General features: G+C 35.7%; 1 protein-coding gene across 1 annotated transcript in view; it reads left to right on the top strand.

The window, feature by feature from the left end:
* Positions 1-22,923, top strand: part of LOC138700205 (pro-resilin-like) — a 29,668-nt gene extending 6,745 nt beyond the window's left edge. Inside the window, exons 2-3 of the mRNA XM_069826647.1 lie at positions 14,952-16,037; positions 19,653-22,923. Coding sequence (XP_069682748.1) covers positions 14,952-16,037; positions 19,653-19,886 — 1,320 coding nt within the window. The 3' untranslated portion in view covers positions 19,887-22,923. The remainder of the gene's footprint in view (positions 1-14,951; positions 16,038-19,652) is intronic.
* The last annotated feature ends 4,889 nt before the right edge of the window (positions 22,924-27,812 follow it).

The raw sequence follows: 27,812 nt of genomic DNA, 5'->3' as shown, positions 1-27,812 counted from the left end.
TTACTCTTCCCACTAATAAAAACAGAGTTTAGAATCGTCAGAAGAAATTGGTAGGTTTCAGTATATCTGTGAGCAAGTGATAGTGCGACTTTTTTTAAAATCAAAGTGCTTTATTTAGATTTTATCATGGATAAATTTTTAATTCGAAAAAGACAATTGTAATCAAGTTCTGTGTTAGATGACAGCAGTGCCAATTCAAATAATGTGAGCGAAAATTCCCTTCAGGATTCACAAAAACGCATTGAGCTTCATAAATATAGTGATGGATACTTGCAGTATAGTTTTACGTGATGTGGCAATGAATATAAACAAAATCCCGAGTGTCTTAAAAGTGGAAATTTTTGTCAAATCAGTCGATAGTGCTGAATAAACTAAAAAAATATTTATAACTGCCGATTTCAACGTCATAATTGTTGAGTCAGCATTTTCTACCATGGAAATAGTGAAATCTAAACAAAGGAACAGACTGCTGTATCTTGAAGATGATTTACATGTTGGTCTGTCAATCATGAGACCATGTATAGAGAAACTCTGTGCAACCCACCAAGCGCAGACGTCACATTAATTTAAATAGATTAATTTTCAAAAACGATAATAAAAATCTTTTATTGGACATCCAGCATAGATAGGTTGGAATTTTTGACACATAACTGTTTCCTTTTAATGCCACTTAATTTGCTACTTTTTTTTTTTTTATTAGGATATTCGATTGCGTGTTAACATCGACCCATTTACAGCACTGAATGTCCGACACTACAAAGAAGTTGTTATCAGTGCTTTACTTCTGCCGAAATGCGCATGAACGTTCCGGTATCTTCCTGCATTTTTCGTCATGAAACCGAAATATGTGCGAATAACTATGTTTTTAATATAACATTTCTTCGAATTCGGCTTAGACTTTGAAAGTCTTGCTTGAACGAAAAGGAGGTTAAAAACGACAAAATTCCCGTGCAGTGAACAGTAGGTCTAATCATCTCCCCGCCCGCTATAAAATATTCTACACAGATTTCCACCACATTTTTCTCCAGAAGAAAAGCACTGGTTGTTATTCGTATATCATTAATAAAAACAAATAGGTGTGTCACGATATAGTGGGGCTTCAGCGAAGTGTGTCACCAGTCAAAAAAGGTTGGGAACCACTGCCTTAACTAACGAAAGTGCCATTACTAAAATCTTTAAATTGACAATAATCCACATACAAGGTCTTACTTTCTGTGACAGGAAGAATTAGATCCATGACAGAAATCCATTACTCCTTCAAAATCCAACCCTCGTCTTTTAACTTCAACCTCATCGTCGCTAATTAGAAGCAGACATACAAAATAAGAACAAAGGAAGAATGAATATAAATACTCGTACTACCTTGACAGAGACACAAACGGACCTACAGACAGACAGATAGCCAAACTTTGTATAGGCCTAAACTTAAGGAAACAATACTGGAATTTTCCCTTAAATTATCGTATTGAGAAAGAAGATCTTATTATTTGGAATTTAATAAATTTTCACCCATTCCGTGTTGTAATATATTGCGTGTGTAATATTCCGTGCGAAACTTAATGCTTGTGGACAAATAATTATACAGAATCTTTAAAATTGTAGGGGATATATTTTTGGAAACGTAATTAGTCTATTTGCGTTCTTCTCCTCTTCTGGCTGCTGGCAGAATTGAGTGGGCGTTAAAAACAAACTTTGTTTGCAATACGCTCCACAACTTGCCGCGGGATAGCAGAAATTACAGTTATATTCCATACCTGTAACAGTATTGTGTGTTTCCGTATTTGTTTCTTGCCTACATTCTATTATTAACCGCTTGTGCCTAGGGCGGATTTCGATATTTATAAACGAAACATGTAATTAGGTTTCTACTACGTAACATCTCATGTTTCATATTCCAAAAATTATTTTCTTATAAAATAACGTTAAAGAAAGGCTGTATTGGCGTATAAATCACAAGGAAGTGAAATAAAAACAATTGTTTTCCTTCTTATTTTTCTAACGACGAATATCTCTACTTTCATTGACCCCAGTGTGACACGTCACACTGTAATACATTATTTTACCGTTATGGGCGTTGAATCTGGTGAACCAAGGAAGGTGATTTGCGTCACACCAGGAATATAATACTAATGATTAGACAGTGGATTTTTTATTTTATTTTATTGTGTTATTTTACGACTCTGTATCAACATCTAGGTTATTTAGCGCCTGAATGAAATTAAGGTGATAATGCCGGTGAAATGAGTCCGGGGTCCAGCACCGAAAGTTACCCAGCATTTGCTCGTATTGGGTTGAGGGAAAACCCCGGAAAAAACCTCAACCAGGTAACTTGCCCCGACCGGGATTCGAACCCGTGCCACCTGATTTCGCGGCCAGACGCGCTGACCGTTACTCCACAGGTGTGGACTAGACAGTGGATGCGGGATGACATCCTTGAATGTAAGTGCACATTTACTATATGTTATATTTTTTCTTCCTTCAGACCATTGGATGAACAGGTTTTAAACGTAAACAGACGTCAACATGCTACTGTATCTCCGTACAGTCAGAAGGAAAATGAAAATTACGTACTGTAGCACATACCTCGTCATCATTGATGGAATTACCAGCGTTGCAGTAAACGACGATATATTCTCGTAAGTTGTCGAAGCTGAATCGTCTTCGCCTATCGCCTAAACAGTTTTTGTATCGAGAGAATTTCTCAAGAAAACCTCGAAAATGGGGATCACTCAATTTCTTTAGAGGAATATTTGCACTGAGCATCATGTTGCACGTGTCGTTAGACCCGCACAACTAAATGATGATGATGTAGATGGTTCCTCATATTTCATTTCAACGAATTTCCTGTGCGATGTACTGTTGCAATGTTTCCTATAGCCTGAGTGGTTTTTATTTCAATTTTACATACATTACACACGATATTGTCTTCGTTAATACTTCTTAATTGCATTTCGTATCTCTGAGCGAATTAAACGTTTTGCCATTATGAATGGATCAGCACAACATATTCAACGCGTACTAAATACTTGAGCAGGATAACACAACTGCACACACTGCGTTGCAATGTTACTATGAACAGATCGGGGTTCCTTAGTTTTGTACGCTGCTTTACTCGCCAGGTACACAAAAGACTGACGGTGCGGCACGTGCCATATACTCTGATACGAAACAACTTCACTTTTCCTTAAGTCATCCCGCATCCACTGTCTATTAATGAATAATGAATTAATAATGAAATGCGGAAATGGGAACAGTAATGCCTTGCAATTTCTTACAGAAAACACTAGCTTTGTCCACTAAATATTGATTTGTTTCTGCGGGGTTTGAAGATGGGTCTCCGAATTGGATAACTGATCATGTTATGGAAGGCGAAAAATAGGGGAGGTTGGAGAATTCTGAGTTTCCATTGAAATACCTGTCCTTGAACAGAAAATTATGAATAAATGTTGTGGATGAGCTAAAAGGTTGTAGATTTCAATCATTCGCTTGTGTACATTTCGACTATTAACAGTAGAATAACATGATATTGATTGAATGGAAGAGCGCCAAACTTTGTTGTTGAAAAATCATAAGTCGTTCCAATTCATTGCATTTATTTCATCAGAACTGTTTTGAACAAAGCCATAGTAAGGAATTTTTAATTGATAAAGACAACATCCATGATTTTGACATAGAGGCCTCTAATGTATGCCTCTATATCAGTTCTATTTTAGTTCCGAAGAACTTCAAAAATTTCGTAAAATGAAACTATATTGAAGATAAAAATGTTACATCATGTAACGAACTCAAATACCGAGCATATTAGATAGGCCTATGAGACATAGCACTTGTTCCGGGTTGTTTAGGTTTGGATATACTGCCTCATACTGCTAGTCTTGGTTTTGTTTGTTTAGTCAACTGTCCGAAGACAGGTCTGAAATCAAACCATTTTATTCACTTAAATCGGGGTAAAATAATGGCCATATAACCACACCCCTACGTATAGAGTATCTGTAAATTAGACCAGCAAACTTTGGCATCGGACCGAACATAACATTCTTTAAAACACTTCTTATTACAAATAATAAGAAAAGGAGCATTAAAGTTTGGCACACTGCACTGTTTATATTTTGTCTACTTCTTATTACAAATCAACTGAATTACAGTTTATTGCGTTTAGAATGCTAATTTAAATTTGCAGTAAATGTTTTCCCTCTCCTTTTCTTTTTTTCCTTGGTTATTTAACGACGCTATATCAACTAGTTCCTGTTGTTTGTTTTGAGTTTTGATGTATTTTGTGGTCAAAGTAATATTTGCAATATGAATTATTTGTTTATTAACTTAATTAATTTTCAAATAACTGATTACCTAACTCTCATCCTGTAAGATCCCTACAATAAATTATACAGGATGATTCACTTACGGATACTATTTCCAAAGACATTCTGAGCAAAAAACATCGTTTAAACCTGTGTCCTAATCTCAATATTTTCAGAGTTATATTAATTTGAAGTTGTTGGTTAAATACTTTTTTCTTTAGTTTTAAGGGTAAAAGGAATAGAGAATGAACCATTCAGAAGTATAATTTCTTTATTTGGCTAGTGTTTCAAAGCTAAAAATGTATTGTTAATTGCTTTGTACAGATTTTGTTTTTCAATTTTTAACTCAAAATTACATCATTGTTCTGCACTTATCACAACAATTGTTTCAAGTCGTACGACTTCAGGAACTTGATTCTTTACAGTTTAATTGAATCCACTAGATTCAAAACCCCCTAAAGACCATTTTGTTCACAGTTATGTTATGCCCATATATTGCTTGCTAAGAATGAAATCTAATGATTAATATAGTTTGAATTCAAAAAGCCACAAAATTTGAAGCAAAAGGCTTGTTAAAATTCACTGTTAGGTTCAAAAGTCCCTCTATTTGGTACCAGTTACTCTCAAAATTCTTTAATTTGTGAAAGTGGATATAGGGGATTTTAAATCTATAGGATTCAATTATGCATCCTAATGCAGTCTTAAATAATTTACAAGAGTGGCGTGATTTGTAACAATTATTGTGATAAACGCATTAGAAAAATATAATTTTGTAGTTAAAAATCTGAAGAAAAAAAAAACAATTACGAAGCAACTATGGAATTCAGAACCCATTTTTAGCTTCAGAATAATAACTAATTAAATAAATGACGCACCTGAATAGTTCATTCTTTATCTGTAATATTCTTTAAAGAATAATGGTATTTTACAAACAACTTCAAATTAGTGTAACTGTCAAAATACTGACATTAGGGCAAATGTTTATATGCCATTTTTTGCCCTGAAAGTCTCAGGAAATAATCTCGTGACGGTAAATCCTCGTGAATTACTCTGCATAAAACCTTGTTCCAGTGAAATGAAAAGTCGCAACCCATTTATTCCTTAATAAAAATATGTTCTAAAATGTTATTTTCTATCCGAACCCAAAGTCTGTCCGCAAACACGCTTATGTTGGATCAATAATAGTAGTTTTATTATGTACGGCTGTGAAGTACATATTTTCATGCATTAAAATATATACACACGCACACTCACACACACACACACACAACCCATATGTTTTTATATTTTAGTCAGACGACGTCATAGGCTATGTGTATATTATGCTTTCAACATCGCACCAACATTCCTTTATACTATTGTACATAACATACATGAAGCTTTTATGGGTGACAATGACTTCACTCTTATAGAACTGCTTCATTATTTACTAAAGAATTGGATCCACTTATAAGGCATAACAGCAAAGCTACAAGTGACTCAACAAAGGCAGCCGCTATGTTGACCACGACTTCTGTGCTAGAAGTTTATAATGTCGACACATAGCACCTCAGTGTTGTTGATAAGCTGGATCCCAGAATGCGGTCTCCATACTGATTTCAACCTTTGACTCGCTCGGAGTATGTACTTTGTAAAGCAACAAACTCCACACACAAATGCATTCACTCTTTACAACGAAGGAGGGAAATTATTGAGAGCATTTTGTAAAGTAAAAGTTTAGTAGCTACCTTCAAAACTTGGCATAGTATTTGTTGAACATCTGCACGTTGGTTTCATCTACGTTACCTTGGCAACAGTTAGATACAATTCAACATCGCCGTCTTCATTGAAACACTATTAAGTATAATGCATACAATGAAATATCCAATAAAATATGGAATCATAACCCTTTTATTACTATTTTTTCTGTAGTTACTAATTGACGTACGCGATTACTTGCATATCTGCTTCCGGCTTCTCGCAGAATGGACACGTTCTTGTGTTGTTCTTAAGCCCGTCCACTGTCTTGCATTGCACACTTTTGACATCTGTTTCTCTCTCTCTCTCTCTCTTCCTTGTAATATAACTTACAAGCAAACATTCTCATGGGGTCAGATAAAAAGTTAATCTTTTTTCTTCCACCATGTTAATAATGTCAAAACATGGGTTATACAGGGACACCATTTTATTTTACTTCAATTTTTATTGTACCTGAGTTTTTTAATATACTTTTAATATACTTCTACTAATGAAGTTCGACCGTCCTCCACACAGACCCAAGACCGCATATACAGTCATAGTAGCCTTACGGTGATAGTAAACAGTACGTTCCAAAAATATGTTCGCGTTTTCCAGTGACGAAAGAGCTTTCAATATTGAATCATTTTCGCATAGGTACTGTTGTCCATTTGCCTACGTCATATCCGGTTTCCCCCACCTGCTTCTATTCGCCTCTCTCTGAAGACTAGTGGCTGGGCTGTCTTAGATCTTTTCTGCGAACATTAATTTCTGTTAGGAATTGGACGTCTACGTAATATTATACCCATACAATTGTTTAAAATAACTTAAACAAAAGGTTCTCCTTAAGTAATTAACCGTCACGTGATTTCCTCCCTTTCTAGAACCCTGCGACGTAACCAGTTGGACGGACAGTACATAGCATGTCTAAGTAATTTTATCTTTTCGGATCTGGCAGAAGTGAAGATTGAATTTACAGTACGTAAAATACTCTTTTATAGAGTAGGTACAGAATTATTTCAACATGAATTACTGATACGAAGTATGAACCTGGTAAATGGAATTACGTAGGCTACAATAGTCTATAGTGCGATACGAAGTATGAACCTGGTAAATGGAATTACGTAGGCTACAATAGTCTATAGTGCGATAATATGCACATTAGAACTGAAGCCTGTATCGAAATGAACGGCCACCATTTTCAAAAATGTGTTTAAATATCCATATCATGATTATTTTTCAATTCAACTTCATTCTCTATAGTGTACGCTAATACACTATAGACAATATAATATACACTGAATAATGAATACGTCCGCATGGACAGCTCTGTTCGTGAGTAAAAACACTCATTGTTAATATTGTACTGTAATTTGATGAAACAAAAACTTAATGAAAATTGTCAAACTCAAAAGCGTGATATTTCTTAGTTTACGTAAATGGATGAACTACTTTTCTTCCCTCCTATACCTAGTAAAGTGATTTGTTTGTATATTACATCAAAATCCAGTAGTGGAAGAGTGTAGCAAACGGGTCTCAATCGTTAATCCAAAGGTATAGCCAGGTTGATATTAGAAATGTTAGTAAAACTAAAATTATGTCCCTGTACAAATTCTGGCCACTCGAGAACAATTACGAAGGCCGTCCAGAAAGTAAGTTTTCCTGGGGCCATTTACAGAAAGATGATAAAATATCTTGCTTTCATAAACAAATTTGTAATTTACTCTAACAAACAAACATTCTCATGGGGTGCTAATGAAATTGATTTTCTTCTCGAGTGGTCAGAATCTCGGAAACTGAACTATAGATTATATTTTTTCTTCGTCATTTCGCAGATAACAATTCTTCATATTAAAGGGGCAAAGAAAAACCTTAAATTAAGAAACTGTTGAAATAACTACTTTATAACATTACAATTCATTTAATGGGTGAGTTTTATACAGTCAATACTTAACAATATTACATACATTAAATATTTATGTTACTACATGAGATAACATTTACAAATAATGACAAACGTTTTCACCAATAAATTGGCATCTTCAGGTCAAAGTAAAACATATTGACATAAAATGAATACTTGAGATATTCTAGTTAAAAACAGTCGTTAAAAATTAAAATGGTATAATAGGCAATCTGAATAATATGCCATTAAAAACAGATGGCAAGATAAAGTTATCCAGATATCATAGTGTATACTGGGGACGATGTATTAACATAGAAGTATATGTGACGAAGAAAGAAGGCATGACCTCTTCAAGTATTGCAGGTACAGTTCCAAAAAGATGAAAAATGCTACAATATAGAACGATCGTGTTGCTGAATATGGATGTATGGAATAAAGTCAGAAGTTTGAGAAGAGGTTGACTTGAGTCCATAGAAGCGGCAACACGACTGAACTTTACATTGGAATGTATGCTACATATGTTTTACTTTAACCTGAATATGCCAATTTATTGGTGAAAACATTTGTCATTATTTATAAATGTTATCTCATGTAGCAACATAGGGCCGTATTCATAGACATTTCGCAGCACGCGCTACGAGCGTACTAAGCTAGCCCCTGCTATCCACTGGTTACTAGTACAGAATTCAAATCATATCCTATCGCTAACACTGGTTTATGAATACGAAAAACGCTGATAATCCACCGAAAGCCCGCGCTAAAAATGTCTATGAATACGACCCATAAAGATTTAATGTATGTAATATTGTTAAGTATTGAATGTATAAAACTCACCCATTAATTGATATTGTACTTAACGGACCAATATGCCTTTAAAATTATTACAATTCATCATAAAATAATGTTATAAATTTTCAATCAATGACACAACTATCTGCAAATGTTTATTTGCTACATGAATATAAGGTATATAAACGTTTTCGCCTTGTGGGGCATCATCAGATATATTAAAATTATGTGATCTGAACTTAGATTACATTAGATTTGTAAAAAGCAAATACGGACAGTGTGTAATACATGGTGATAAAATTTCATTATGTATACTAATTGTAGCAAGAAATAAGATAAAATGATGAATTTCAATGTAGTATAAATTCAAATATGATTAAATTGGAATTGTGTGTACATATAACTCATGTTACATTATAATACATATTTATCAAATAATGTTATGCAAATTATGATCGTGTTAAAATGAATAAATGGATAAAATCTTGGATTATAGTTATTCAATGTTTAGAAAATGACACGTCTTTGAGAACTGTGTATCATACCGAAGTTTGCAGTAATCGATGTTGTAGGTTGATTGTGATGTTCGTATAAATTATCATTCATATAGAGTACTTTGCTTGATTGTAATTTACATGTTGTCTAGTTTCGATGCAAATAGTGGTTATCTTTGATCCTTTAGATCTAAAAAAATCTATCTTTTATAATGCATATCGTTGTTCAATTACTGTGTTTAATTAAGATGTGTGTATTTGGAAGAATTGTATATGTCTCGGTGTATGTGGGAGTGTTGATTGTTTGAAGTAGACTGCAAAAATATTACAATTCATGTTTATATTCAGAATATAAAGTTCCTTCAGTTACAAGGACTCGTATCTTGGCCCTGCAGGAATTCATTTTCCTTCAGCTAGCGGAATATTTAGTCGTAAATCTGAACTTAGCGTCTTCTTCTATTAAACTCTTCATTTAATAACACACGTCAAATTAAAGTTCATTTTTTTCACCTCTAGCCGTCATGGAGATATATGGCCGTGTCGTGACTGGGACCACAGAGTACCTAATGTTCTCCTGGAGGCAATTATGTACTCTTCTTAATGCCTCTTCACGCATGACTGACAAGATACAGCCGGAACCTAGACTGATGCGTTAACCTGTTAATAGAAGCGGTCGTGATACATTTTGTTTTCAGAGCTGCGCGAATTAAGACACTGCAGCTAATATGTTTATGTGTTACAACTTGCCAATACAGGGATAATGACTGCTTTGTGTGATAATCATCAACTCATCGCATTTAAAGCCCACCGCAGAGAGCTCGTGGGAGGCAAAACGAGTCTGTTACCGCAAACTAAGACGTATCAAATTTCCAGACACTGGTTCATGAATACATAACTACTTTGAAATTGAATAACTCCTTAAAGTAATTTCGACTTTGTTCTTTTCTAAGAAACTTCATATGCAATAAGTAACTAGGGCAGTTTACCTCACAGTTTGTCTTGGAACGACACAAAGTTGATCTTAGGAGAAAGATTTGGCGCTCCAAAATAAATTTCCGTAGAAAAGGTTATGGCAAGTAAATTTGTAACCTATGTACTTAGAATGGAACAAATGTATTGAAAATGTAACTCTAACTAATACAGAATTACACACATTATAAATTGATGTCGAGTAATTGAAGATTGAACATAATAGTAGCCTACATTATGCAACGAGCCTGTAATGATAGTAATTAAGAAGCGAGTATGTTTGGTTATGAAACGAGCGCAAGCGAGTTTCGTAATTTTCATACGAGCGTCTTAATTAACATTATAGGCAAGTTTCATACGACTTTTTATGCTCAACCATATTTCTAACTTGAAATTATTCAGAAGTATTCATTTTATTCGCATCTCACTGCAGAGGAGAAGTGACCTTGTGCAAGCTCGTAAATTGTGAGATGTGCGCAGACGCGAAAGTTTATTTTTTCCGATGAAAATAATGTCATTGACCTTGATATAATTTAGAGAATAACATGAACTAATTCTGATATAAACTGGAAATTGATTTAGAATTGAAAAACGAGATGACAAATTGAATTTATTTCAATATTATTTACAATTAACGCTAGTTATTATAGTAACAGAACATAACCTTATGCGACAGTATTGGATTTCCAGCCTCCGTGACGTTTCCCTCGTTGTCTTTCGATTGCATATCCGAGAATAATCGAAAACCTGAACTATAATGAATAGGTGTACTTTAATGACATGCTTTAAAGGACTGCTACCAGGTGTATAATTACTAAATTTCGGTATGGTCGAGCATAAAAATAATTAAGAACCAATATCTTTGACAATTAGTTTCTCCTAAAAAAAAAAGAGTCAATGTCCCTAGCTCAATGTACTAAGAAAAAGGATAAGTCCGATTGCAATTTTATTTAGAACTTAGCTTCTCACATTGATCTGCAAAATGTATGATATTACATTACTAGGTACACAAGAAAGTTCTGTTTTCTGTGGGTTTTTCTTCGGAACCTTCAGGCTTTTTTATGTTTATATTATAGATTTATTAATTTGTCAGAAAGAATAATATCTGTAATATTGACAATTAATATTTGAGGAGAAAAATTCGCTCCGGCGCCGGGGATCGAACCCGGGTCCTTGGTTCTACCACAGTCTAGTATATACAGTCACGAAGCTTGAGTTGTGAGGATGCTAGGAACAATAGACTGTGTCGGTACTATTTCGCATTGTCTGTAATGAGGCGATATTAGCGATCCTAGTGGTTAGCAACTATCTATGGATGCATTTTTACTACGCATTGAGCTTCGTGACTGTATATACCAGACTGTGGTTCTACGTACCAAGCGCTCTGACTACTGAGCTACGCCGAATTCAATCCACAGCACCGGACCGAATTCTCCTCCTTCAATGTTTCTCTTTATGGCCTGACTCCATGTTAGGAATATATGTTGACGTATATGTCCAATGTCAACTGCCATTATATCCGGTGCTGTGGATTGAATTCGGCGTAGCTCAGTGGTCAGAGCGCTTAGTATGTAGAACCAAGGACCCGGGTTCGATCCCCGGCGCCGGAGCGAATTTTTCTCCTCAAATATCAACTTTTTTACGTTTAGTTTTCAATTACCTACATATGAGCCGTTCAGAGCAGAAGTAGTGTAAGTAAAAAATTGGTAATGAGGGATAAAGTAAACATTCTGTAAAATACAGCGCAAAGAAGCAATTAATATTCGATTTACTTAAACTATTAGTAGCAAGAAGGACATATTAATTGCTACTTTGCGCTGTATTTTACAGAATTTTTACTTTAAGCCTCATTACCCAATTTTGACTTCCACAACTTTTGCTCATTCGTAAGAATATCACTTTTTTGTCTAAACTTTTTTAAAGAAAGATGTTATATTTTCTTCAACCGTATATTTGGATTTAGTATCTTCAAACTGAGACATTCAAATTTTCCATAATAATCACAGTAATTATACATTAGCAAAACTAGACTGCTGCATACTTCACCGGACTCGAACCCGGGTTTTCAGCTCTACGTGCTGACGCTTTATCCACTAAGCCACACCGGATTCCAGTTCCGATGCCGGATCGAATCCTCCCAGTTTAAGTTCTATCTCTCAGTTTTCTTTCGGTGGCCTACCCTCATGTACTGTGTCACAGAATATGTGACAGTGGCACAATGTCCAACGCACTATGTACAGAGGTGCACTCATTATGAGTGACTAAGTGGCCGGGATCCGACGGGATGAGCGCCGTCTTGAATCACTAATTGATTACTTACGCATATCATATTATTATTATGTACCGAAGTACATATGATATTTCCTTGCAGGAATTTTGCGTTACCATATGAATAATGATAATGATAATGATAATAATAATAATAATAATAATAATAATAATAATAATAATAATAATAATAATAATAATAGTACTCGATTAAGCCCGTTATATTGAACAAACCCAAATAACTGACTTTTTTTAATCACTGATGAACCTCATTGAACAAGTGATAACTACTTTTCACTATGTTGTTATTTAGTCAACTGTCCGAAGACTGGTCTGGATCTCATAAGTGACACCAATAAGGCATCGTTCATGAAGTAACTAAGCCACAAAATAATGAGGTAGAGTGGCCAGTTTCTTTCCCCCTCTATTGCATACATCGCTGACTAGTAACATGGCCTGTTACACTAATCAGCCTTCAGGTTTATACAAGCAATTATTGTTCTTCCGCTGATACATATCGTTAAGTGAGATGTTCTGCTTCACAATAGATGTACAGTCTTAGAAAAAACGTTGTGTCAAAGATATTTTATGTCTCAGAAAAGAGGCAGTGCGCATGATCAGAGGACGTGCGACCTTGGTCACAAGAGGACTAGTTGAAGTAATAAGATTAGTTTTGTTTCGTTGTATGCCTGATCATGCGCACTGCCTCCTTTCTGGGACTATTTTTTTATTTTAGTAAGTTATTTTATGACGCATTATCAACATCTTAGGTTATTTACCGTCTGAATGAGACGAAGGTGATAATGCCGGTGAAATAAGTCCGGGGTCCAGCACCGATAGTTAAGCAGCGTTTGTTCATATTGGGTTGAGGGAAAACCCCGGATAAAACCTCAACCAGGTAACTTGCCCCGACCGGGAATCGAACCCGAGCCACCTGGTTTTCGCGGCCAGACGCGCTAACCGTTACTCCACAAGTGTGGACTCTGGAACTTATAAAGTATATGTGCGACAAAGCTTTTTTCTAAAACTGTACATATCAGCCAGAACCTCAATCAGATATTTTCATTGTGTTAATATTATAAATTTTTGTGGTAAACTATCTGATTGACTAGTTTCGACGTGGTTTGCGTCATACTCTGAATCCCAGCTTTTTTTTTATGTCAACGAAAATTAATTGCGGATTATTTGAACAACCTAGTATGAAAACATACGTGATGCTTTCAGTATTGCGTTATAGTAAGAAGAAATATGGCCGATACTGCTTAGAACTACTCATTTCTGGGACCTTAAAATAATTTATTAACTGTGATAGGATGTGTATCAAACTAAACGTTTTTTTCAATCGTAACAATTGTGCTATGGCACAAGAGGAACATGTAAGTTAATGACTTACTCTAATGTTTTGTCGTGCTTCTATACACTTTTGAATGGCCCGAAGAATCGGCTTTCGTGATGCTCATTATGAGAGACCGGCACAGCATAAAGAATATCTTGTCAAAATATGAAATTAATTTGGCAAAATATGAAACTATGAAATTAATATTTAAATGTTGAAATGTCTTCATTCCTAAACCATTAAAAGCGAGTTTACATAATTATATAGAGTGATTCAAAACTTATGTTACAGAAAAATACTGTAGGTAGGGGGTACTAAAACAAACATTTTTCATTAAGCAGTAGATTTCCTAACGGCCACCGGTAAGGCGCTACACTTATTTCATTGCTGTGGCTAGTAGGCAATCATTCAATCAAGGGCCAGTGGCTTGACTCTCTGATGACTGAGCTTTCAATGAAAAACAACCGACAATGACGCTTGACAACTTGTACATTACAGAAAAGCTTCGAACTTACGCCCTCTTCCTTGTAAACAATTCTGACATCGTCGAAACATTGACTGCAGCACCTATTCAAATATGCGAGGTGTAGTAGCCTATATATGGCGTCAACAATCCATGGAAGAAGATCATCGACATGGTCTACTGATGTGGCATATACGAAGGTCTTCAGATGTCTCCACCAGAAGTCAAGTGGGTTAAGATTGATGACCGGACCTTGATAGCCAATCCATCACGAAATTATCATTTATAACATGATAAAAATCTAGATCATATGCTACATAAAACAAAGTAGAATTATAAATTGTCATCTTCATGATATTTATTTTTAAGACCAGATAGTCACACTATTTACAATACATTCATCAAGCTGTTAGTCCTACACAAAATGCAATTTAAGGAAGTAAAATTCCAGAATTAGAGACTGCTCTGTTAGAAATGCTTTGTGATTTAAAGGAATTATTGCTTGGTATGAGCTTGTTGTATATAATTATTTTTATTTTATATTTGCACATTTGCTTAATTTTTAATATTTAAAAATCTATAAAACTGTAATGATTAAGAATCATATGCAAATTCATGTAATATTCTCTTCTCAAAATGATGTCAGGAATGGGCTTTGTGACTTTGTGAATTATCCCACTGCTTTTCACATTACAAATATTCTTCTTTTCAGACAAGGCTGTTCCTCCTAATTGCTGCGGCGGTATGGTGTGGAGTTGTAGGGCAAGTGCCTCCTAATCGCCAATACCTTCCTGTCGACCAGGCTCGCGGGTATCCTGACAGGCAGTACCTACCCTCAGTGCCAGATCAAGTCTCCAACCAGTTTGACGACGACACAAGACTCGACGACGCAAGACTCGACGACGAAGACTCTGTTTCTATAACATCGGCTGCTTTCGGAGGTGCTCGAGCAGCTGGTGGTTCATCCAGAGGAAATGGCGCCCCTGCACCTTCCAGTCGCTTTGGGGGACCAGCACCTTCCAGCCGCTTTGGAGGTCTAGCACCTTCTAGCAGCCCTGGAGGCCCAGCACCTTCTAGCAGCTTTGGAGGCCCAACACCTTCCAGTCGCTCTGGAGGCCCAGCACCTTCCAGCCGCTTTGGAGGCTCAGGACCTTCTAACCAATACAGTGCTTCAGGAGCCACGAGTCGAAATGGTGGAGCTCCATCCAACCAATACGGTGCTCCAATTGCGGCAAGTCGTTTAGCAAATGTTGCCTCAAGTCGCATTGGCGGACCTAGAAACGAATATAACGCCCCTAGCGCATTAAGCCGACCTGACGGCAGTTCTAACCAGATTGGTGGTTCTGGACCTTCAAGTAGATTCGGTGGACCTAGACCAAGTAATGAATATGGAGTACCGGGTGCCTCTAGCCGTTCTGGAAGTGGTAGAGCCAATCAACTAGAAGATTCTGTAGCTTCAAGTCGGTTTGGGGGATCTCCTAACCAAAATGGCTTTGCGAGGCCATCAAGCAGATTTGGAAGTGGCTCATCTACACAAAATGGTGCAGTCGGTACCGCTAACAGACGCGGAGGAGCTCTGTCTAACCAGTATGACTCTTCCAGATTTGGAGACAGCTCTTCCAACTTAAATGCTGCACCCAGTCCGTCTTCTAGGTTCGGAAGTGGTCCATATAATCAAAATGTTGCTTCAGATACTTCTGGTGGATTCGGAGGGTCTCCCTCATATCAATATGACGTCCCTGGGTCGAATTTCGGAAGAGGTAGCGGTGGAAATAATATAGATGAAGACCCTCTCTCGGTAAGTTAAAGGATGTGTATTCTGATTTTTCTATTTTTATGTCTAGACGCTAATCTGTTTCGACTTACAAATCTTTCCATCGTTCTCTGGTTTTTCAGTGTTCTCACATAACCTCCGTATTGTAATACGAAGATATTTCAGTCGTCTGTTGTTGTCCATTCTGAGAAAATATTCTGCCTAATTCTCGCAATCAACTTTCCACATTGTACAATTTATTCGAGAATCTTTTCTGACAACATTTTAATCTATTTTTATCCTGGTTTTTATAGTTTTATATTTCAAGCAATATTGAGAATAAAAGTGACAAAACCACGTCTTAATAGACGCTTTTTTTCCTAACCAGTGATAGAAACTTTTTTCACTTTTATTTGATATAAAAGGATTATGAAATTTCACACTTTGTGAAACCCATGAATTTCATAGGTAGCTTATAATTTAGTGCATTTTAAGAGATATACTTGTTTTTAGTTTAGCGCAAGTGACTGATAAACGGTGGTTCGATGTGACAATCTTGTTAATGTCGGGTCAGATGGCTGTACACTATGAATTTCATGTGTAGCGTATAATTTAGTGCATTTTAACAGATATACTTATTTTTAGTTCAGTGCAAGTGACTGATAAACGGTGTTTCGATATGACAATTTGTCAATGTCTGGTCAGATGGCTATACACTCGTGCTAGTCTTAGGTCTTTCGTTAATGTTCTGTCCTGTGTGTTCTTCTCTCTGTGGAGGTTCCCATGTTCTGCTAACCCAGGCTAGGAGAGACCCACACATGTATCGGTGCCTACTGTGTTGCTCTACAGACATTGGTGTGTAATTCCAACAACAGGAAGAGATTAAAAGTGAAATGAAAACAAAAAATATTATCTCGTTAATACGTTTAATGGTAACTATACATATTGTATGTATATATTTATTTACACTGCAAGTGGGCGAACACCCGGTGGCAGTAGTAACTTAATTACACATAATAAAAATAATACACAAGATTATTAAAATACACAATACATATAATATACTATAATTACATTTATAATAACACATAAAATAACCTAATTAATAAGTGATCCTAATTTTCTGTTAAAACCCACATATGTATGGGCCCTACATAAGTTTCACATTGATACTGATAATCTTCGACTTCACTCTCATTTCACTCACTACACTGGCACTATGTTAGATCTCACTCACTGCACTGGCACTATGACATATTTCACTGACATTTTAGAACACATTTCACTGACATTATAGAACACACTATAAATTATCACTGATCGAAACTATTCACTGCCATTGTAAACCATAACTTCACTGACTCACCACGCTTCACTGATACAACAGTTCAAATAAGAAACAATTACACCCTTATTCATACTTATACAGAACTACATTAAACTGAACATTTGTAGTTTAAGACCCTCTTACAAGCTATTTTAAAATAAGTTATAATTCAAACCAAGGGGATAACTCATCAGGCTAAGTAAATACATATCACCTTAAGTAATATAACGTCCATTTTCTTAATTTACACTTTTTACACAACTTTTTAATTTATTTTTAAATCTCCCTAAGGTAGGACACCCCTCAAAGACCGCTGAAGGTAGGTCATTTCAATTATTTATAGTTCGATTTAAAAATGAGAATTTACCTACATCCGTTTTCTGTTTCCTACATTTGATTATAAAATCATGATCGTTCCTACCATAGTACGTTGGCTTTTCTAACCTAGTCGTTATGTCTACCCTTGCTTATTGACCTAGGTGTGCTCTATACATTGATGTTATTCTAGTTTTTATACGTCTGTTTTCCAATGTTACCCATTTAAGTTATTTTTTCGGATCATTCCCGTCTCCTCTTTTACCTTTAACAAATTTAGCTTCCCTATACTGGATAAAGCTGTCCTATACTTATTAATTTTGCCTCATGTAAAGTGATACGTTCGTTTCGTTATTGTAAGTAGAACGCGAAAAACATAGCTAAATGTTTTTTAACCTAAGTACACTTAAGCTATATCAATATTACAAAATTTAAAAAATACTAGTCAATAATTCTACGAATCATTAAATGAAATATGAAATACGTTGATATGTTACTGCCTATCATTATTGTTTTTTTGGACTTTCTAAATTAACTAAAGACAACGTTATTGATTGCAACATAGGTGTATTCAAAATGCGCGTTCAATTTTATGAATTATGATATGATAATTTAACTTACACTTGCAGCAAAACGTGTAAGTAATCATTTTCATTATTCGCCTACGATAAAATGTTTTCAAAAAATGAAATAAACCTCACAACATTAAGAACATTATTCTAGTTGAAAACAGAAAAACGAATATATGGTAACGTGATTTCTTTTTTAGTCACTAGATAGCAGCTTAGTGAAACTGATAAAAGTTGTTGTCTTGGAAGTGATTTAGGCTGTCTATTACACTTTTACTACGTCATACTACTTTTGACCAATAAAACGGTACGAAAGGACGTATTTCAACCAATCATGGCTGCTTATCCCACAATTTTATCGCGTCTCTAGCATTTGTTTAATTTTATCGCGTCCCTAGCATTTGTTTCTTGTTGGCAACATTTCAAACTGCACTGGTCTGGACGTCAAAAAAAAATAATAAAAAAATAATAAAAAAAAAACAGAAAATTACAAATCACTCCAGTCGATGCTAAGCAGTTATAATATGACTCGCATTGGCATTCAAGAACAAGAATGAATAAAAATCACTGGTCATACCTATGCATCTTACCTGAAATCCTATTTACAAATAAATGAACAGCACCATTCGGAAATCCTGAATAAGTTGAGGAATACACCATGTACATCAACGAGTTCCACTTCTTTTACGCACACATCTAATATAAAACACAAACTCCAATCACTAAAATATTCAAATTTGAAAATTGTACTTTCAATAATTGTTTCTTTTAAAACTATTCATGTTTATTTTTATGTCATCATCGTTAATTAAAACTTCTCTTGTTTATTTAATCACCCCTAATTAAAACTTTTCTAACACTCGTTTATATTATTTAGGTTATGTTATAGCTTCTGCTATATGACATTATGGATAGTCACGTATCAGAGATTGTTTAATACAAAGATTTATTGAAAATCATCTGTCAAATGACGTTGATTACTGGGATCCGGATGATTGAAGTGGAATGCAGAGGTTTTAATAAAAATGAAACTCAATCAACAAAACCTTCTTGACTAGTAACCTTCCACAGAGTTCAATGAAGATTCTATAGTTGGCACAACTGATACCAATAAAATAACTAATAATAACACACTACTGCCATCTACTAGCGTAATAGTTACAATGTTGAGATGATACAAATTTGAAGACAGTTTGTATTTCGTAAGTCAATATTTTATTGTATTGGAGTACTTCGTTACTTCTAATCTTTATATACTTTCTTCTAATCGCGTAATAGTCAATTAAATCCCACTCGAGTTTTGATTTTCTCTAGATAAATCAAAACCTCTAGTGATATTACTTTGATAAATCTGTCATATGAGATCAGGGGTTTCCTTGCTTGAGTCAAAAATGTACATTTAACATCTGAGCTGTTGCCCATGATAGTACGTGCTGTGTTGTGTTGCAGGAGCCTGCAAACTACCAATTCTCTTACGAGGTGGAGGCGAGGGAGTATGGCACAGAGTTCGGCCACGAAGAAAACGGAAATGACGAATTCACTCGCGGCTCCTACCACGTTCTTCTTCCTGACGGCAGAACCCAGATCGTGGAATACGAGGCCAACCAAGACGGCTATAAGCCGCAGATTCGATACCAGGGCGGTGCCAGCGCCCGTGCGGGTCAGGGTTCAGGCCCCTACTGACAACACCTGGAGTATCAGCGGGTGTTGGTACTGATGAGGACATCGAAACTGGACTTTAAACGGCAATGAATGTATCAGCTACTGGGACGAGGAACTTGATTTATGATGTTGCATCAACTGTGCAAGTACATATGAGGCTAACTGGTTAATTAAACGTTGAAAAGTTTTGTTCGCAAGAAGTTTGCCATAAATTATTCTCCAGAAAGTCAAATCCTTCAGTCATGAAAATAAATTTAATTCTAACAGGTCCATTAACAAAATATTTGTGTGACCCTTATTTGGTACTTATCACGCATGATTCATAAAGTTATATCGGCACAAAGAGAACACAGTTTTTTTAACATTTTCTGTTCAGATAGACATGGGTCTGATTCTCGGTAGATTCTTTGTACTTGGTTATTTAACGACGCTGTATCAACTAAGCGGTTATTTAGCGTCGATGGAATTGGTGATAGCGATATATTTGGCGAGATGAGGTCGAGGATTCGCCATAGATTACCTGACATTTGCCTTATGGTTGGGGAAACCCTCGGAAAAAACCCAACAAGTAATCAGCCCAAGCGGGAATCGAACCCGCGAACGAGCGCAACTCCGGATCGGCAGGCAAACGCCTTAACCGACCGAGCTATGCAGGTGACTTTCCCGGTATATAAGGAGAAATAAAAATAATTTAATATTACGAAAGTGATATTTGTTCACTATTAAGCATAATATACAAAAATACCAAAATTATCTCTGCTAAATGATATTTATTTTCATGAAAACTTAAGTAGCTTATTCTAAATTAATTCTTTTATTTCACCGCTTATGAAATAATGACTATATTAATTATGTAATACTATTAATTTGTTCTCCTTAAGAAGAACGAAGTTTTGAGTAACGTTAAAAAATATATTTTTTCCCACTCCAATGCATTTCACATCGAGTGAGAATCGTGTGCGACTCTTATAAGGTAAACAGGAAAATTCCTCTAGCTACATTCTGAGTTCTGGTATTCTGAGAGAAAAACACAAGTCTTCGGAATGAAACCTATATTCATATGGATTTTTATCTACTTAAAACATTATTAGAAGTGAACTTTGTATGTGGCGATATAACATGAATCATGCTGTTATATTACTCGACCAAGGCCAGTGGAGTCCTGCAGTCCGGAGCGCCACTTGTACTTCTCCTGCGTTCGTATAGCGTAATCGCTATAGTTCACATTACGACTGCGTCTCCACTCGCTTCGGTCGAGTTATACCTATCTCATTGTAACTTTGAGAAGAAGAAATAATAGTACATTGCTTCTAAAACTGCAGATGAAATCTGGAATTAATTTTTTAATAGTTCGGTATCTGATTCATAGAAGTAGACTAACAAAAAACGAAATACTCTTTCTCTGAAAGTCATATACCTTTTTTATTTTTGCCCTTCACTTCATTTTCACGTATAAGTGTGTTTTATGCAAAAACTTGATATTGTAAAAGGTATCCCAACAAGAATGCCGGATTTATAAATGCGAATAAATGCAACAAACACAGATGACAGAGCAGATAGCTGTGCCGAAAACCTAACAATAACAAGATATTGTTAGGAAATTGCGCCATTGTCTTATTGGTTTGGCAGCTCTATTATCTATTCTGTTTTTGGTACATTTATTCACATCATTAAATCCGGCGTTATTGTCGAGACACACATTATTAAACTATTTATACAGGATTGGTGAGAAATAACCCTGCAGATTTTCAGAGCGAATGGTATGTAACAAAAAAAGTTTAATATCATATTCGTGGAAAGTCCCTAATTTTCACAGAAAAAATGTTTTCCCCAAATGTTTAACATCCTCTTATTCGATAACTAATGCTAGTGGGATCGTGATTTTTGTCCATATTGATAGAAAATCGAATAAAGAATCATTTATCCCTCTGGCGTATTTCAGTAGCTCAAATGGTTTTCGTGGAAATCTAATTTTAAAACCACGAATTTCAAGCCACTGAACGCTGTGAACAGATTTCAACGTTCTAATCAGAGAGGGAGGTGGGAGGAAGTTCACCAAGGGAGACAGACCTGAGTTCGTTGACCTGTTATATCTTTGTTACGAGAAGAAAGGGTAGTGTGTTTGTGGCGATGTTGCCAGACTGCTGAAACTTCAAACTTAATTTTCTAATTAACGTGCACTTAATTACAAAACATAATAAAGGTTTTGTATTCATTTCAGTGTACCCTATCGTCTCTTTCAACCTGCAGGATATTTTCACTTCCACTCTGCACATCCGTGCACTTATACAAACTTTTTGATATTCTGACAATGCGGTATCACATTTCTAAAAAAATGTATTATCACTGCTAATAGGATGACAGACAAAACGTTGATTAGTACAGCTAAATTTTTATTTTGGTGAGATGTAAAAGTACATTTATCGAGCATTCTCATTCCGGTATGGAATCGTTTAAGGTTATTAATTTTCTCGAAGTTAGGCATACAAAGCAATATTTTATCAACTTCGACCGTATTTGCAGCTATATTAATGCAATGGTATCTACTTAAACTACTTCTCGAATGTTCTAGTCGACAACACTTGGCAGATTTCTTGCAATGTACTCCTTCAGGTAGCTTCTATTAGAAAATACAGTATTTTTTTAATAATATTAATATAAATACTGTACATGCATATTACTAGTCTAAGTTAAAGCCTACTATATATTAGATTGTATATTTGATATACGTCGCAATTTTATTTAGGCCTATATTATGTAAAATTAATGAGTAACCTTTCAAACTCACAATCAGCGGCAAAAATAATAAATCTAAACTTCGTATAGTGATTGCAGTTTTTAGCATTGTAAATTAATGGAACAGTACTTGAAAATATGATAGCAATTCATAAATCTTGTTTCTTAAACAGCGTGAGTTTTCTACTCCATCTTACACTCTTTTTGTATATATTATATCACTCTGAAATGTAATTAGTTTAGATAAATGTAAAGTCCTGGTACTCTAAATTTTATATTGTATTCAAATTTGAATGTTGTAAAATAAATTATTTTGTATGTATGACGTGGGCACATTTATTTCATTCAACGAAATTAGTGAGGGTACATTTAAAGACATTTTTCGACTAAATATTTATTTATTTAACTTTAAATAGTTATTTATTTACTCTGATGGAGTCAAGGCCATCAGGCCTTCTCTTCCAAACCACCAGAAATGCAATACAACTACAAGAAAAAATATACATCAATGCAATTAATCTACAGTAATAACGAGTGACAATGAATATGGCATAAAAATTAACATACAAATACAAATTGAAAATAATACAAATTAGCCTAAAATATTAAATTATGTAAAAAAAAAAGATGAAAACACAAAATGTAAAAAACATACAGGGTGTTTCAAAAATACGGGGCATAATTTCAGGTATGCATTTCCCACATGTAGACAATCAAAATAGTTCATTACAACATGTGTCCGGAAATGCTTCATTTCCGAGTTATGGCCTTCACAACATTGAAATTCACCGGAACGTTTTTCTTTCCGCAGGTCGTTGCCGTCAAAGGAGACATTAAGAGGGCACTCTGACAGTTCATTCCGAGGCGAAGGTTACATTCAATATTATGTAGGCGTTAGACTGTGCGACATGTATTCAAATCAAGAGCTGGCAGAGATACACTTCATGTACGGTAAGGCGGACGGCAATGCTGCGCTGGCTCGTCGTTTGTAGCAGGAGAGGTACCCACAGCGACAATGTCCAGATCGGAAGACATTTGTACGTCTCCATTACCGTCTGTGCGAGTATGGAAAATTCAACTCTCCTGGTTTGGGAAGGGGACGACCAAGATCTACAACTCCAGAAGTACAGGAGGAGATTCTGGAGGCTGTGAACATGACTCCTTATATCAGCACACGAAGGGTAGTGTTGCAAGTCAATGTTCCTCATACGACTGTCTGGACACTGATGAAAGAGTATCAATTGTATCCTTATCATTTGCAACGTGTACAGGCCCTGTCACCAGCAGATTACCCTGCACGAGTTAGGTTCTGTCAGTGGTTCTTGCAGCAGTGTGGTGTAAATCCGAACTTTCCTGCCTTAGTATTATTTACAGATGAAGCACAGATGGCATAACAAATTTCCACAATGAGCATGTATGGGCGTATGAAAACCCACGTGCAACTGTTCCATCTCATCACCAGGTGCGGTTCTCCCTCAACATGTGGGCCGGTATCATTAGTGATCGATTAGTTGGACCCCATGTACTTGTAAACAGACTTACGGGGCAGGCGTACACAAACTTCCTGGAAAACACCATACCTCATGTTTTAGAAGACACTCCACTGATCCATCGTCAACACATTCACTTCTTACATGATGGCGCTCCTGCACACTTCAGTCGTACGGCTCGCCGGTACTTGGATCGAAGGTTTCCTGGTCGATGGATAGGTAGAGGTGGCCCAATTGCTTGGCCTCCACGCTCACCTGATCTGAACCCTCTCGATTTCTACTTGTGGGGCCATTTAAAATAATTGGTTTATTCGTCTCCGGTGCCTGATTTGGAATCCCTTCGAAATCGAATTGTGGCATGTTCTGAGGACATACGCAATACTCCTGGAGTTTGGGATCGTGTTCGCAGGTCAATGAGACATCGATGTGAGGTCTGTATTCAAGCAGGAGGTGGACATTTTGAACATCTTCTGTAATGACAACGACGTGCGGAAAGAAGAACGTTCCGGTGAATTTCAATGTTGTGAAGGCCATAACTCGGAAATGAAGCATTTGCGGACACATGTTGTAATGAACTATTTTGATTGTCTACATGTGGGAAATACATACCTGAAATTATGCCCCGTATTTTTTAAACATTCTGTATACAACAAATGCAGACACAAAATAACAGTGTCACTCAGCATCACAGTTATTAACCAACGGACAATAAGCTGTTCTAGTATCCTGGCACAAAGACAAGAGAAAGGGTTAATCTAACAAAAGGAAATTACTTCCAAAGTACTAAAGATAAAAACTTTGGTATAAATCTAGCAACTTCTCAGAAACGGACTTCGTGAGATAAAATATACTTTTCTAGTTTCTTTTAAACTGTGACAGTGTCCGGCAATCCCTGACGTCACTAGGTACCCAACGAATTCTAGAAACGCGGCAGTGATACAATATAGAAGGATGAGTATAGGGAAGTTCCAAATTTAGAAGAGTCATGCAATTATTGGTCGATGTAAGGAAATAAATAATACAAATTGATAAATAATGTCGTTCTATGGTTAAATTCTGTAAGGATCATAATGGTTATTATTATTATTATTATTATTATTATTATTATTATTATTATTATTATTATTATTATTATTATTATTTGGGGTTTCATCGGAAAAAAATAATCTCCACGGCAAAATATACCTTTATAATAAACCTTTAAACAGGTTTCATTTTTTAAATATTTGGATAATCATTTAAGCTATGAACAAGAAAAGTGTATTTCTACAAAACTGAATTACGTTAACTATGCAATGAATACCGGACCGATGGCGGGCTTATGTGAGGGTGGCAATGAACCTTCGGGTTCCTTAAAAGCCATTTGTAAGTATGCAGTGAATACCATTAATAACATGTTGAAACCTTCCTTTGTCCAATAACACACAATTTAAAGCCTAGAAAACATTGGCGAGACCTGTTCTCATGTATGGAAGTTGAGATTGGACCATACGTAAATGTATTGAACACCGATTCACTGCCAATGAAATGAAAATTTTTAACTGACTAGATTAGACAAAAATAAAAATTTGTATATTTTGAAAGATTAAACATTGACCCAATTTTGTACAAAATTAAAAATTATAGACAGAAATGGAAATCTAATATACTCAAGCATTAAATTACCGCCCTTTAGGAACAAGTACTTTGGGGCGTCCGCTGAAACGAGACAGTGAGACCGTAACAGACCACCATATTTAATACGTGATGGGAAGAAGAAGAAGAAGAAGATGATGATGATGATGATTATTATTATTTAGACAGGTAAATGTAACGAGGTGTTCAAAACTTTTTAGGTTCAATCACTAGTGTAAAATATTCTTATTCCTCGTTTAGGCCGATGTCGTCCCGAAAGATTTTCATTTTTTTTTGTTCCTGAAAGGGAATCTTAAATTTAAATTTCCCTGGAGTTATGAGCAGTTGAACACTTGAACACCGTAGTCGGATTTATTTTGACATGGAATCAACAGTTCTCTGATAAGACGGGATAAATCTCCGAACAGAAGTTTTGGGTACAGAGAAAAGGGAGTTTCAATGTAGGTAACTTACAGTTATCTATTACACAAAAGCCCGTACTTCATTTCTGTGACCAAAACTCAAACGGCAGTGATTACACGCGAGAGTAAATGTCTAAAAAGTGAGGAGACGGGGAGAGGTACATGTCATGAAAACTACAACCAGTGGTGGTTCGTGCACTAACATTGATTTCTTCATCAACCCCGCAAATAAAAATAGCAAGCTTTGCTGTATCAGCAATGTCACTACTGCCATCAAGAACCAACAAAAAATATACAAAAATTTTCTTGCTTTTTTTTTTTTAATATTTCTCAATGAACACAATCAGAAATTTCCTGAATTTTCTTCTGGATATTTAGTCGAGAAATGAGAGTTTTTCAAAATTAATTAACAACTTTCATTGGAGAAATTATTTCAGCCACCTTGATCATTACGTTTTTATAAAACTCTCCTTCGTTGGAAGGCTTAAGAGAACGAGCTATTTCGTTCCCCACTAGATAGTTGTCCTCCTGACATTTATTTATGTCATCTTTCTCTTCATGACGATGACTGAAGGCTGATTTCAGTTCTTGGACTTTAATAGCTCACTTCATTGCTACACTACCACGTAATTTTCAATCAGTTTCTCTATATTATTATTATTATTATTATTATTATTATTATTATTATTATTATTATTATTATTATTATTATTATTATGAAATGAATAACTACAGTGGCGACGCTGTAATTCCCGGCGTGACTCCTCCTCTTTGCTTACGTCTTGGGAAGTGAAGTCTCTATAAAGTCTAGGTAGGTAGTATCGTTCGCCATTTTTGTTCTTTCGTTGCCGAGTTACCAGACGAGAAATCTATTTGCCACACTGTTAAACATTATCATGTCGTAGCTCCTATGATAATAAATCAAACGCACTGTAATTGAGCAAATAACTGAGCGGCAAATAACGTCCTCTTGTGTTTTCTGCGAACGTCAACGAAAGAACCAAAATGGCGGGCGATTGTATTAAGTATTTATCGAGACTTAGGAAATGAATAACGTCTTCATCAGCGAATCACATGACGCACACGTTTAAATGTAGCCGACCTGCAACGTAATTGGCTGCCGGAAATAAGAGCGGCGGGCCTATAATAAATAATTGATAATAGTCATCAAAAGATTAAAAAAAGAAATTATATCTAAACAAAGGCCTGATAATAACTTAATAACAATCGAAACTTTCTTTAGGCCTATGATTGCATCACTTCTGAATCCGCGTGCTCAACAGAACGTATACCGGTAGTCTAATACGTTTTTGCAGGAGTTGCTTCTGGTAGGATTACACCAACAAAGATATTTTTTATAAATATCTCGTGAGAAGTCACTTGTGGGATTTAAAAGATGTGCCACGGTTTCAAAACGATTGCAAAGCATGCAAGGAGTATCAAATACCGCCCACAAGGTAAATAAAACATTCGGACAAGGAATTAAGAAGCTATACGGAATGCAGACAGTAATGGCGACGCAGCACGATACGAAACCGCTTCCTGTTCTATTCGAACCGCTATCGCGTTCCGTTCAAAGCTGCACAACTTCACCTTGTCACTTCTTATTTCAATTTGCCGTGTAGACCAACGAAAACGAATGCAAAAAAAAAAAAAAAAAACAGAGCTTCGTGATTCAACTGCAA

This window comes from Periplaneta americana, chromosome 5, assembly GCF_040183065.1.
Source record: "Periplaneta americana isolate PAMFEO1 chromosome 5, P.americana_PAMFEO1_priV1, whole genome shotgun sequence".
Taxonomy (NCBI): Eukaryota; Metazoa; Arthropoda; class Insecta; order Blattodea; family Blattidae; genus Periplaneta; species Periplaneta americana.
The sequence above is the reverse complement of the archived record's forward strand: the minus strand, read 5'-3'. Positions and strand labels throughout refer to the sequence as shown.